Source organism: Callospermophilus lateralis, chromosome 20, assembly GCF_048772815.1.
Source record: "Callospermophilus lateralis isolate mCalLat2 chromosome 20, mCalLat2.hap1, whole genome shotgun sequence".
Classification (NCBI taxonomy): Eukaryota; Metazoa; Chordata; class Mammalia; order Rodentia; family Sciuridae; genus Callospermophilus; species Callospermophilus lateralis.
Window position 1 is genome coordinate 834,454 of NC_135324.1, and position 13,920 is coordinate 848,373.

General features: G+C 57.8%; 1 protein-coding gene across 1 annotated transcript in view; it reads left to right on the forward strand.

Moving 5' to 3' along the window:
• Chchd6 (coiled-coil-helix-coiled-coil-helix domain containing 6) overlaps positions 1–13,920 on the forward strand; it is a 179,968-nt gene that overhangs the window by 26,703 nt on the left and 139,345 nt on the right. The window contains exons 3-4 of the mRNA XM_076841134.2: positions 690–759; positions 2,595–2,739. Of these exons, the coding sequence (XP_076697249.1) occupies positions 690–759; positions 2,595–2,739 (215 nt within the window). The remainder of the gene's footprint in view (positions 1–689; positions 760–2,594; positions 2,740–13,920) is intronic.

Genomic DNA, 13,920 nt, shown 5'->3' on the forward strand with positions numbered 1-13,920 from the left:
TTCCCACCATGTGCCCCAGGCCTGCAGTCACGCCCCTGATCCATTCAAATTATATGGATTGACAGATGGATCAGGCCCAGCACCCGTGACCTAATCATCCCACCCTGATCATCTCTGCATGGCCCCACGAGCGTCCAGGGGACTCTCACAGCTGAGCCATGCCCTGTTCAAGTGGCAGTTAAATTAACGTGAATTTCAGAGAGGGGCAGACATCCAACGAAGGCAGGCCCCACAGGAAACCAAACTGCAGGAGCCTCCCGCCCCCCCTGGCCTCTTGTCAAAACCCAGACCTGGGGCTGTCCTTGTGAAGCAGAGCAGTGGCTTCTGTCAGCCACATCTGCCTTTGTTAGGAGGTGACCTAGATTCCAAATAATTGTCAAGTGAGAGAGGATGGATTTGGGACGCTGCACTCGGTGGCTTTGCTGCGACAGCTCCGCACTGTCAGCCTCCCAGTGCAGAGAGACCCCTTGGTGGGTGTGGCTTCCCACCCTGGTGGCCCAGGATGTGTTCCTCTGCCCACAGGGGCTTGGGGCCGTCGGGGGCATCCTCTGTGGGAACACGTCCACCTGTCCGCTGGGCGCTGTGTTCCAGGGGTGCACATCCACCCACAGGGGTGTGCTCCTGAGCCCCTTTCTTAGGCGACCATAGCCTTCAGTGACCCTGGGCGCTGCCTTTTCTTCTCTTTGCAGAATCCAAGCTGCCCCAGTTCGACACCAATGGTGCGCAGCAGCCCTCAGAGGTGAAGGAGGATCTCAAGAGGTGAGCCCGAGTGTCCTCTCAATCAGTGCTGAGCTCCCTGAAAACCTTTTCCTTGCCTGAGGCTCTGGAGGTTTGTTCTCACATATTTCATGTCATTCATGTTGAAGGACAGTCCTCTGGTGTAGGTGACAGTGGTCCTCGTTTAAAGATGAAGAAACAATGCCTGCAATCCCAGCAGCTTGGGAGGCTGAGGCTGGAGGATCTCGAGTTCATAGCCAGCCTCAGCCAAAGCGAGGCCCTGAGCCACTCAGGGAGACCCTGTCTCTAAATGAAATACAAAATAGGGCTGGGGATGGGGCTCAGGGGTTGAGTGCTCCTGGGTTCAATCCTCAGTACCCCCCCAAAATTAAGAAAGGAGCTCCAAAGGAGTATGGGGGAGTGCTGATTTTTAAAAAATGAATTCTTAAAATCCATTTTAAAAAGCCAGGACTAAGTAGTCAAGCGACTGTTCCCGCGTGTGTCAGGGGTGTGTGAGAAGAAGGTAGAGGCCTGGTTCTACCTGGTGGATTGACCCCAGGGTGTCAGCCACCTCCCATCCGCACAGGCCTTACTCCTGAGAGCTGGCCGCACCTTGGACACGGACCTGTGCTCTCCCTTGAGGACTTGTGGAGAAGTGCTTAAAGCCCCGGGTCCCTGAGCACGGCCTGGCATCCTGACCCTGTGATCGCCAGTTGTCACCTGGGAAAGGCGCTGCGTCTGGAAGGGCTGAGAACCCCTCTTTCACCTGGGCCTTGTCATGCTTCAGTCTGTTTCACATGTACCAAGCACTCGGTGCAGCTTCAGTATCCTCGATGACACGGGTCTCTGTGTGATCAGGGGACCCAGAGCGCTGGCTCCTGCAGACTAGTGTCAGCCTGGGTAGGTCTGCCCTTCGCTGGCACAGCTGGGTTGCAATCTCACCTCCAGGAGTCCATCCTCCCCGACCCGAAATAACCAACCCTAAATCACCAACCTGAACCCACCTCCTTGGTACTTTTAAACATTTTTAAAATGTTAACGTAAAATGTGCTCAGGAAGGATTCAGAAAATACATGAAATGAAAAAAACAAATCCCCTAGACTTGTTATCATTGTGTGACCACGATTAATACCTTGGTGTCCCTTCCACGGACCTTCTTGTCTTTAGTTTAGGATTGCTTCCTAAAGTCATAATTACGCTTCCTATTTTCACTTATTATCATGATTATTTTCTATTAGTCACACCTACTTCATAACCATTATAATTGCCAATGATTATTTACCAATTCTCAGTTTTTAGACTCAAAATATTAATGAATCAAAGGATGCCTTTCCCTTTGGTGCCGTGACCTGCTGTTGTATGACCTTACTGTATTAAACTTGACCTCCATTATTGGACGTTTAGGTGACTCGCTTTCTGTTTCTAGTATAATCGATAACACTTCTAAGGGCGTTGGTCACTATGACTTTCCCTTCTCTCTAGGGTTAGTTGACTAGGCAGAGTGCCCAGAGATGGGTCACAGGGTGGCCATGTGTCCAGGTGAAGGGTTAAACGTTGAAACAAAGGACGGGCTGCCCCCTAGCCCTCCTGCCCCTTCCCTTGGAAGCCATGTGTCTCGGGGATTGAGTCTCTGCCCTCTCCCCACCTCCTGGCCCCTCTCCCGGGCTGCTGTGTTTCGTCCTGGCTGAGTGGGCCCCGGTCTTTCGTGGCCGTGGGAGGTGTCGCTGAGACGACAGGCGCGTGGTTTTGTGGCCCTCTCCTCTCCCGACTGGCCAGTGGCCCCCAGACCCCAGTGCTGCTCAGCCAGAGGATGCAGAGCTGCCTGCCCTGTTGTGCGCTGCTGCCCCTGCATCTGCCTGCCCTGTCGCCCTGGCCAGGTTCCAGCAGGAGCAGGCGTCCATCCAGGAGGAGCTGTTCCAGGTGGTGAAGAGGGAGCGCGAGGCCGCCGCCAAGCACCTCAAGGCGCCCCCGCCCCGGGATGAGGCCTGCACTGACCCCGAGAAGCCCAAGTCGGCCCAGCTGGTGAGTAGCCTTCCCAGGGGCCTCTGGGAAGCCCGGTCTGTCAGGAGCTGGTGGCTTATGCCGCCCACTGCCTGTGCCCCATGGAAGGGTATCGGGGACCTGGCTTCTTGGGCCCCGGCGGTCCCTGGTGTGCGGTGCTGCCTGTGGCGTGTTTTCGTTCCCCGTGGGCCTCAGGCCTCCACGTGAAGGCCCTGGGTCACTTGACAGTGGCTCTCATCTCTGAAACTTGTCGAGCGCTGGTTGTGAGTGTGAGGACGAGGCTTGAGGGCTGAGGGCCCACGGAGAGGACATGGACAAGTGCCTTCAGAATCTGGATCAGGGCTCAGGTGTTCACACTGGGCCTGCCCGGAGGGGCAGGGTGGGTGTCCAGGGCTGAGCGGGTGCCTGGCAAGCACGGAGGGGGTGTTCCCGCCGCTGCTCCTGCACGTCAGACCCGCCAGAGGCCGCCAGGGTTCTTTCTGCTGCAGTAGGAGCCCTGGGTGGCCAGTTGCGACTAGCTGGTGTCATCAGGGATCAGTACCACTCCTCCTCCTGTGCCATCTGTCCCCTGAGGGCCAGGCCATGCTCAGATTGACTGTCCTCAGAGTCAGTAAGGGCTGCTGCCGCCTGTGGGCACAGGGCCACAGGACAGCCCTCGGCAGGAGGGAGGCTGTGCCCACCCGGACATCTCCGTCGGCAAGGACAGCTTACCCAGAGCCCTCCAGCAGAGCTCCTCCAGCCCACTGTGCTAAGGAGCGCCCGCTGACTGCAGCGTCACATTTCACATTTGCAAAAGAGGGGACGACCAGACAGAATTGGGACAGAGGGGAGGGGAGGCTGCTGCAGGATCTCAGTTATGCCTGCTTCAGCGGCCTTGCGCTCCGGCCTCGCCAGTGTGCCACCAACTGGGCAGAGGGGAGGGGAGGGCCCTGCCCCGGGAGGGGAGCCTGCCGTGCTGCCTGGGTGCGCAGCTTCGCTGTCTGGCTGGTGACAGCATGGCATCCAGAGGTGCAGGAGGCGCAGAAGACATGCTGGGCTGCCTGGGGCCTCTGGGGATACGGCCAGGCCCACGGCCCTCACGATGTCTTCAGCCCAGCGGAGGAGAGGGACTGAAGTGAGAAGCTTTGACAGAGGCTGAATTGGTCATAGTGACTTCAGTGGCAGGAAAGGGGGTGCAGCTTGGGAGTGCACAGGGAGGGCAGAGCTGCCAAGGAGCCAGAGGTGGTGTCTGGCCTCGGCCTGAAAGCTGCGTGGCCCACCAGGCCCGGCAGGCACCTGGGCGGAGACGGGGGACAGGACGGGGAGGGAAGAGCTGGGTCTGGAGCCAGGAGCAAACGCACGGAACAGCCCTCAGTGATTCTGGGCAGAAGATTCCCAGAAGTTTGTTGGGACGGGAGTGGCCCCTTCTCTGTTGAGAGTGACCTCCTGCGAGGTGTCAGTGGTGGGGGGAAGCCTGGGCCAGGACGGGCTGCAGAGGTTCTGTGGGCAGCGTCTGAAGGGCAGGCAGGCTGCTGTCCTCCACCGACAGCGTGACAGCCAGGGACAGAGAACTCCTGTCCTGCAGGTGGGGGCTTCATCAGTTTGGCCCAAACAGGACGAGTCACCTAGAGAGGGAAAGTCACAGCTATGGATGGCTCCATGCTCACCTGGAATGTGTTAATTACAGTGCAGGGGAATCCACAGCTGGCCTCTGTCACCTGTGAGAGAAGCTGGGCGCCACCTCCTGGGCACTGTCCCTGGCCAGGAGCTCTCCTCTGACAGGTAAAGCAGGAGGAGACTTGGACGATCCTGGGGGCAGCCGTGTTGGGTTTTTTTAAATGAAGGGTGACTTTACAATAAGGCACCTCCTTACTCAGTCCCACTGCCCAGACTTGATCCCTGGATGGATGATGCCCTGCGTTGAACAAGAGTGACGCCCTTCCACTTGATCATATTTAACTGTTAGGTGGGCGTTCCCAGGTGTTTGGTTGGTTGGTTGGTTGGTTTTTGGACTGGGAATCGAACTACCACTGGGCCCCATCCCCAGCCCTTTCTATTTTTTATTTAGAGACAGGATCTCACTAAGCACTTAGGCCCCTTAAGTGCCTGAGGCTGGCCTCCAATTTGGGATCCTCCTGCCTCGGCCTCCTGAGCCCCTGGGATGACAGATGTGCACCAGCTCTCCCGGCATACTCGACCATTCCTCATCCGATTCTCCCCATAGTTGGGGTCTCGGCTTCCTTTGGTGGCTTTCCTGTTTTCCCTTGTGTGGAGCCTGGTGGGGTTTAGATTCCAGGGCCCAGCTTCCTCTGTGGAGGCTAGATCTGGGCACAGATCCCAGGCTGAGCCAGGGTAACACCCGCCCAGGGACTCAGTTTCAAGTGAGAGCAGAGGCGGGTGCGAGGCCAGGGTGGGAGTTGTGCACGGGCTCCGCCCCGCAGGCTGTGAGGGGCCCTGGGTTTCTGCTGGCCCTCTGCCCTCTTGAGGACCGCTGCACCCTCTGGTGCCCGCCAGTCCACTCTTGCGGCTGCAGTTCGCTGGAGGTGATTCCCGGTGCTGCGGCAGGTGGCGGGAGGCAGGGTCACATTCAGCCCTCAGGAGCAGCAGATAGGAAGCCAGGTTCTGTAGAGGCAGCCAGCTAGAGTGCTGGGCGGGTGCTACCGCTGCCACTTCTAAAGGGAGCGGCTCTGTTGGGGGGTGCGGCTGGCAAGTGCTTTCAGTGGAGAGAATTCCAGAACCAAGGAGCAAGATGGAGAGGTGAACCCGACCAGCACAGACATCTCTCCTCCTCTGACCTCCACACAGAGGCTGTGGGGCCCGGCAGCTGGCAGCCTGCGCGCAGGGCACCAAGGGCCAGTGGTCTGCAGGTGTGAGGAGCGCTGTTTGTCCTTCTGTCCTGGGCAGCCTGCCCCCTTGTGCCCCGGTGTGGCTGCTGCCAGGAGGAGCTGGCTGCCCACTGCTCTCGGGCCTGTCGCCTCCTTTGCAGGAGCCCCCTTTGATTGCACCGAGTGCCGTTTGACATTTCATGTGCCCCCAGATCCTCTCTGTTTGCCTGCGACTCTCACAATATTGATTTTGTGATCCGCTTCTGTGTGAGCGGATGGTTGACTCATTATTGGGAAAAGTTCATAAAACTAATGACAAGGAAAGGTAATAATTTTTATAACCTTCTGATGACAAAAGTATTAACATTTCCCATCTCGCACAGCAGTAATTAACTGGGGCGAGTGTGTGTGCGCGTGTGCTGCCTGTTTCCTGTTCCTTTCAGGCTGGTCCAGCCCCCGTTCTGCTCCTGGTAAAGCCCATGGGCAATCAGTGGGCCTCTGTGCTTTGTGTTTCCCTCCGAATTGGTGGACATTGGAATCCCAATCAGACCTTCAGGGTGGACACAGGAGAGGGCAACGCAGTGTGTCGCTGTGTCGCTGTGAGTCTCTGACGCGCAGGGCTTCCGCGATCCAGTGGATAGAGTAATGAAGGCCTGGCAGAGGCTTTGCTCTGGGGGAGAAGAAGATTTACGACCTTGCCCGTTGCTCTCCTGACACGTATTATTAGGGACATCGGATCGAGTGTGCCTGACAGGAGGCAGAAACCTTCATCTCTTTTGTTTTGGGGTGAGCAGTCCCTTTGTCACCATCTGTGTGTTCTCTGGGTGCTGCTATATGTCAGGCACCGGCTTAGTTTCCTAATAACTGGAGATAAATAAGACGCAGCCTCTGTCCTTGAGCAGATGTGTTTATTAGGAGAGTGGAACAGTCTCAGAAGTGGCAATATGTGGCTGAAGGTGTTGTAGCTTGGGGACAGGAAGCCTAGAGCAGGACAGAGGCCACCTCCTCTGAGGGGAGGTGGCCTGTGAGCTGGAGGTTGAAGAGTGAGAGAAGCTTGCCAGACAGAGGGTGCCCACGTGTGCCGGGGAGGGGAGCAGAGAGGGTGTCGCAGACGGAGGGTGCCCACGTGCGAAGGCCAGATGGTGGGAGAGGACCGGGTGTCTGGCCGGAGGCGTGGGGGAACAGCGGGTGTCTCACGCAGGGAGCTGGAGAGGGCAGCGTGGGCATGGGCCTGGAAGGAAGGTTCTGGAAGGCTGACTGGGAGCTCAGGGAGGGGTTTTCTTGTTCTTGAAGAGATGAGAGAGCCGGTGCATGGACAGGTGGGGACCCAGGGTGGCGAGCTGTTAGTCTCTGAACACCCAGCACTAGGAAGTCTTCAGTGGCGAATCAGGAAGCCGGGGCCCACCTTTCTGCTCAGAGAAGGGAGTCGGTGAGTCCAGCCCCGGGCGTGACCATTGCCGTATGACCATTCCCACCCAGAGCACAGGCCCTGACCAGCCGGCAGAGGGCTTTGGGTCACTGTTGAGGTTCCTTCGTGGCTCGGGCACTCCAGGAGGCTGCCACCTTACCAGTTTGGACCCTGGAGATCGCAGTGTTAAGAAAACGCGGGATCCAAGGGGTTGGAGTCGAAGTTTTCGGAAATGATGAGAAGGACGAGTCCAGCAGGTCATGACCTTTCTTTTTGACGTCCCCTGCCTCCATTTTGTGGTGAAGCTTGTTAGATGATAAACCCCTGGAGGGTGAGGACTGCGTGCGGCCACTGTGGCCTCTCTACGGGGCTAGCAGATTTTAGCCAGTGCGTGGTCAGTGGGTGGAGATCGAGTGGGAGGGCGGTGCCCACAGCTCTTGGTCTTTCCTCCAGGTCCACTGCGGTGCCCATTGCTGGTGGCTGGAAGCAGGGAGCTGTGACAGCCTCCTCTCGAGTGGATGACAGTTAGAGGTCTGACTCTTCAGAAGTCAGTCACAGCAGAGCAAGGGCTTTGCATCCCTGAGACTCTGGGAGCCACAGAAAAGAGCTCCCTGCCCCTGGTCAGCCTCTCACAGGCTGCAGGGACGAGGACGGGGCCTGTCCACTCTGGAGGACCCTGCCGGCCAGCTGGGGTGTCCTGATGTCTTGGAGGAGCTGTGTGGTATGGCTGTTTGCTGTAGGATCTTTGTGACTGGGGGACTCTGGTGGCTTGTCCTTGGTCTCTCCATTAGGTCAGAAGTTGATTTTTTTTTTTTTCCTCCTGTAAAGAGCCAGACAGTAAATATCTCAGACTTTTCGGGCCACACAATGGCCCTGCTCATGTCCCAGTAGTCTCTCTCGATCACGCAGAACCCCAGGCCGTTCTTGGATCCCAGGCTGTGCCGTGGACTGGACCTGACAGGAAGGCAGAGAACCCGAGGGACAGAACGGGCAGCTCTGCGGAGTCTCAGATTTTGCGTCTCCATACCCAGGTGTGTCGGGAAGCCTCATGGTGGCTCTGGTTCCCAGGGGGTCAGGTTCCACGTCAGGGTGGTGTCTGACGGCCTTGGTCTTCTGATCTGTAAAGTGGACACAGCCCCGGACAGCCCCAGGGGTGTGGTGGGAAAGTCGGGAACATGCCGTCAGCTCAGATTCTTCTGCATGGCTCTTTTGCAGTCTGGATTTCTGTTGAAGTGCCCCTTCTTTTTACCCTGGGGTAGCCCTGACATCCGCCCGCCTTTCTCTGTCCTCTGGCCACGTGGGTCAAGGACACTCAGAAGGGCGTGATGATCCTCCACCTTGGTCCCAGCTGGCTTCCTTCTCAGGGCTAGACCTGGGCCACGCTCGGTTCCGTAAAACAAAAAGAACGTTCTGATGAGCTGAGCAGAAAGGTTGGTTTGTAGAGAGGAAGGCGCAAGGGAGCAGAAACCGAAGACGGAAAAGTGGGTAGGGCGTGGCAAGGTGACCTTGCTGTGAGGTGGGACGTGGGCACAGGACAGTAGTGAAGCAGCGGAGGCTGGGTTCGGAGGCTCTGTGGGAGCTTCACGGTCCTGCCCTGGAAACCTGCCTGTCTGGAGTTCTGGCTGTCCCAGTTCTGGGTTCTCAGAAGGTCAGGTGGACATCCAGGCCGTCTTGATGCTGTGGGACCTCGTGGTGAGAGGCTCCATAACCAGCACAAGTGCTCTTCACTTGCCCTTCGTCACTGTAAAGCAGAAATGGAGGGGCAGCACCTAATGACTGTCCATTCCTCCTCTCAATGTCCAGGGCCACGATGCTCCATGCACCAGACAGTCTGTCCCATGCAGCACGGGATTCGTCCCCTATCGGGTGTGAAGCCATCTACCAGGCACCTGGTCATCCTCACGCCCTGTTTGCATTCACCTTTGCTCAAAGATCAGGGCGGGGGCGTGGATTCTGTTCCTTCAGAGAATCTGAGTCCTGAAATGGGCACCGTGAGACCCCGGGGCTCCCCCTTCACCTAGCCCTGGTCGCTGGTTCTGGCGTGTGATGAGTTTTAGAGAAAGGAAAATCATATCTGAGTTTTCAGGAAATCTGGTTGAACCGTGTTTTCAGTTGATGACACATTCCAGAAAGAACTTGTGATGCATTTCTCATCTATTTCATCCAAAGCGAGGGTGGAAGGAGGCTGTGGCAACCAGACATGGTGTCTAGTTGGCACAAGGGTCCTGCGTCTGTGCCAGGGCTGGTCATCTCGGCCTTGGCGGGTGGTTGCCAAGACTGACCAAGGGATCGGTGTTCAACAGAATAGAAATGTCCCTCTCTGGTGGGGCAATGGGCAGAAATACATTTCCACAGTGTCCCCTCCCTGTGTGGAGAGGCACACACTCTTAACGCAGGCTGCCGGGAAGGTTCTAATTTATTCTTCTCTTCCGCCATGTTTCCACGACACAGGATTAATGTGAACCCGTTCTCAAAACAAATCAGAGCATCATTTTCAGGGTGTGGAAAGAAGCAAGAAGCTAGCAAGATTCATTCAGCCTCTGACCAGTTCTTTAGAGAGGGAGGCTGAGGGGTGTGGGGGCCTGCAGTCCCCTCAGAGAATCACTTGGCTTCAGTCTCCAAATTCTAGCAGTTTGGGAGACTGGGGCCGGAAGATCCCAAGTTTGAAGCCAGCCTTAGCAGCTTGGTGAGACCCTGTCTTCAAAGACTAAAATAAAATAAAGGGCTGGGGTTTGGCTCAGTGGCAGAGCGCCCTTGGGTTCGACCCCCAGGACCGGGGCGGGGGATGCCTTTCTGTGGCCAGCTGCTTTGGGGGCTTTGCAGTGGTGTGGATTGATCTGGAAAAAGGGCCCTTGAACTTGGCCTTGCCCTCAGAAGACTGTGTCATCTGTCCAGCTTTGCTCTGTGTTCCAATCTGCCTACCCTGAAACCTGGCCGATCACCTGGAACTGGGAACTGCTTAAAAATGCACATAATTGATCTTACACTGGAAACTTCTGGACTGGAGCCTTTGGCTCTGTGACCCAGGCTCTGTGTTCTAAGCAGCCCCCTGTGCAGCTCTGGTACAACAAGCTCAGAGCCAACTCCTGCAGGATGTGCCGCCGACCGAATGGTTCCTGGCCCCTCTTGCTGTCTGGGTGCCTGAGGGCTGGGGAGTGTTGGCACCAGGGATGCGGCTCCCTCTGGTCCTCAGGGATCTCATGGACCTTTGAAAAGTGCACCAGGTACTGATTCTCAGGGTCCCCCATCCTGCGCGCCCCAGTTCTGGGATGGCTCCTGCCTAGCTGAGCGCCTCGGGCATCTTCCTGCCCCCAGAGAAAAGCAGGTATTCTTTTTTCCTCTGCCAAGGACATTGTGGGGACAGAACCAGCTGTCTGTGTTGCCACTCCCTGGGGGAGGGATTCCAACAGTCTGCACTGGGTGTTTGAGGGGATGGTGGTTAGAAAAAATATACTGCCCACCAGGCGCACTGGCACAGCCCTTTAATCCCAGCATTTTGGGAGGCTGAGGCAGGAGGATCGCAAGGTGGAGGCCAGCCTGAGCAACTTAGTGAGGCCCTCAGCAACTCAGCGAGACCCTGTCTCTAAATAAAATATAAAAAGGGCTGGGCACAGGGCTCTGTGGTTAAGTGCCCTTGGGTTCAATCCTGGGACTGATAAAAAAGAAAGAAACTATTGCCAGAGCTGGAAGGTGATGCCATTAGACTGGGAGTTGGCAGGTGTCCCCCATGGGCCTCTGCCAGGGCTGGACTGTGTGGAAGCCCAGAGCCACAGGTCCCTGCAGCAGTGACCATAGCCTATGCAGCGTGGGAGGCATGAAGCCGAAGCTAAAGGACAGCTCGGGCCTCCAGGCCCCATAGGAGGCTGTTGCTGGTTTCGCACCTTCCCATCTGGGTCCCCCAGAACCGCAGGATGGGCTGTCAGCATCTCTCTGTGAAGCTCACGTGGTTCTGATCCACCTCAGTAAGCCATTGGGATGGGGAGGTTCTGTTTGCTCTTAGTGGTTTCATGCATTTTCACCACCAGGCACCTGGTGGTCACCTGGTAGTGGGCAGGGAAGACAGGTGCAGTGGGGTTGTGCGGGGCGGGGCCTGGCGCTGGGGGCTGGCCTTGAACACATGGCTAGCTGAACAAGGAGAAGGTGAATGGCATTTCCTAGCCGCTGTGAACCCTAGTTTTGAAAACAGGGCGCCTACAGACCCTTTATTTATTTATTTATTTTTAAGGTACCAGGAATTGAACCCAGGGGCCCTTGACCCCTGAGCCCTGTCCCCAGTCCTATTTTGCATTTTATTTAGAAACAGGATCTCCCTGAGTTGCTTAGGGCCTCGCTAAGTGGCTGAGGTTGGCCTCCACCTTGTGATCCTCCTCCCTCAGCCTCCTGAGCCGCTAGGATGACACTGCGCCCAGTTTTCAGACCCCTTTTTAAAGAAAGATGGAGCTTTGTGAACTACTCTGATATAAGTGTGGGGATTTCAGAATCTGGTTCAGAGAGCCCCACATTTCTGCGGGGTGACAGATGAGTATGTGATCCTCCTCACTCCAGAAGCTGGCTTTGCAGGCCGGCTCATTAGGGTCGGGTGGAGCCCCCGCCTCAGCACCTCACATCTGCGGAGGCATTTCGTCTGGCCTTGCAGATCTGGCTGGGGTGGCTCAGGTGACCTCTGGTGGGTGCTGACGGAGGCTGGAAGTCCTCATTAGTGCTGACTCTGTAAGGCACATGGCTGATTGCGGTTTCATTGCTGGTGTCATTCCTTGTAATTAGCAGATGGCGGGTCTCTGAAGACGCCCGTGAGCGCAGGATGGGCTAAGGCGGCTGGCAGCTGGCAGGGATCGGAGGGAAGGCGGAGGGCGCACCGTCTCTTGAGCCTCTCAGGGGCTCGGCTGCCAACCTCGGCTCCTGGCCTCCGGGTGCCCAGTGAGGCCCCAGGCAGCAGAGCAGCAGGCCTCCCGGGGAGCCTGCCAGCCAGGGGGTGACCTGAGCCCGACAGCCGCACCTTCCTGGCCTCCTGATTCGCTCTGATGCGAAGCTGGGGCCTGGCGGAGGGCAAGCTGAGGTCCTGTGTCCCCTCGCGTCAGCCTCAAACTGTAGGGAAGCCTGGCTTAGCACTGGGCCGTCCCTTGTGGTTTGAGTTGGTCGCATGCTGGCAGCAGGGACTTGGGGGACAGGCAGAGGGAGCCCCGCTCCACCACACCTGAAGCCGGTTCTCCACCTGCGGCTGGGTGACCCCACTCCAGCCACACTCTCGGGGCTCCACCCTGCGGCCCTGTGTGGTCCCCCTCTCCTGCCTGAGTGGACCTGGTGGCCTGCCTGCTCCTCTGCTCACCCTGTGGTGCCGGCAGGGCTGGGGCGGGGCAGGAGCGCGGCTTGTTTTCAGCCTTTATGTGACTCACTCCCACAGTCTCGGGGAGCCACCGTCCTGCCTTTTCCTTTTTGTGGGAAACTGTTGAGATTTGTCATTAAGCACATTGTGCTTGCCCTCTTGGGTAGGCGCCATTGTCATCTGCTGGTGAAGGACCAGAGAGGGCTGTTTAGCCGGCAAACAGCAGCAGCCAGGCAGGAGGAGAGTCCCAGATCCCCCTGAGCCATGTCTCTGTGTCCTGTGTCTGAACTCCAAGATGCGCGCTCCCAGGGCTGAAGACAGCTGTGAGGAGCAGGTTCGACTTCACGGAAGTGCAGTTGGCAGTGGCTTGGACCGTGGGATGGGTTTATCTCATGAACAAGGCCTCCCGGGCAGAGAGTCCAGGCAGATAGGGTAGCTTTGGGCATGGAGGGCTCTAGTCTGTAACTGGGCACAGTGGGACACGCCAGTCATCCCAGCAGCTCCAGAGGCTGAGGCAGGAGGATCGCCAGTTGGAGGCCAGCCTCAGCCACATAGTGAGGTCCTGAGCAACTCCAAACAGGGCTGGGGATGTGGCTCTGTGGTTCTGTGCCCCTGAGTTCTATCCTGGGTACCAAAACAAAAGGTGGGGACTACAGTGTCCTCCTTCCATGTTGATCAGCCCCCTCTCCTCATGGTTGCAGAATGGCTCCTGCATCTCCAGCCATCACATTGGTTTTCCAGTCAGGAAGAAGGAAGGCCGTGGTACCCAGGGTGGTGGGACTCAGGAAGAGGGGGCGGTGCTGGCGGTGAGCCCACCTCCCTTGGACCCTGGAGGTTGCCCAGGTGCTGTCTCTGTGCCCTGGACGCGTCTGACCACTGCTGGCTTCCGTTTCCTTGTGTGTCACATGACAGATGTCCCTGAAGTTGTAGGGGATGCTGTGATGCTTCCAGGGCTGGCGTGGCATGTGCCACTGGGCAGAAAGCACGCCAGCCCAGCCCTGCACCCGCACCGCACGCTGGACACCCCCGCAGTCCGCACGGCTCCCTGCCAGGCACCTGCACTGCCCAGCGGTCTCTGCTCAGGCCCTGGCCACCCTCTCCCAGTTTCTGGGGCTCCTCTGTGCTTGGAGAGGAGATGCAGTTTCCGGTGGCGGCTGTCCTCTGATTCATGCTCTTAGGGACCCAGGACTGGAGGGTTGTTGGGAGCCCTGGGCCGTGAGGCCGCAGGAGCAGGGCTGAGTCTCCAGTCCCCACCCATCATGCACCTGCTCAGGGCCTGTCTCAGCAGGACTTCTGGGGACTCTGGCGCTCAGATCTTTGCCAGACTCTGGTGTTGGCGAGGGTGACATAAGGTGACAGGCACAACTGAAGCAGACGTGTGTGGTCAAAGCCTTTTGTGTGACTCATCGCAAGTCACAAAGCCCAGTGCCCCCCGGGACAGGATGCAGGGTGAAGTCTCTGCAGGGCCTCTCCAAGCCCTGTGCCCCTCTGCCACCTGCAGGGGACCAGCCCTGGGGCGTCCCACTTCTTCCCCCAGCCGACCGACCTCTGCTCTCTGCCCCATGGTGGGAGCCCCCCCCCCCCCCCGCAAGCCACCCCCCCCCCCCCCCCGCAGGGATCACAGCCACCAGCGCATCCAGGGCCTCGTCAGCTGGGGGCCCAGGTGT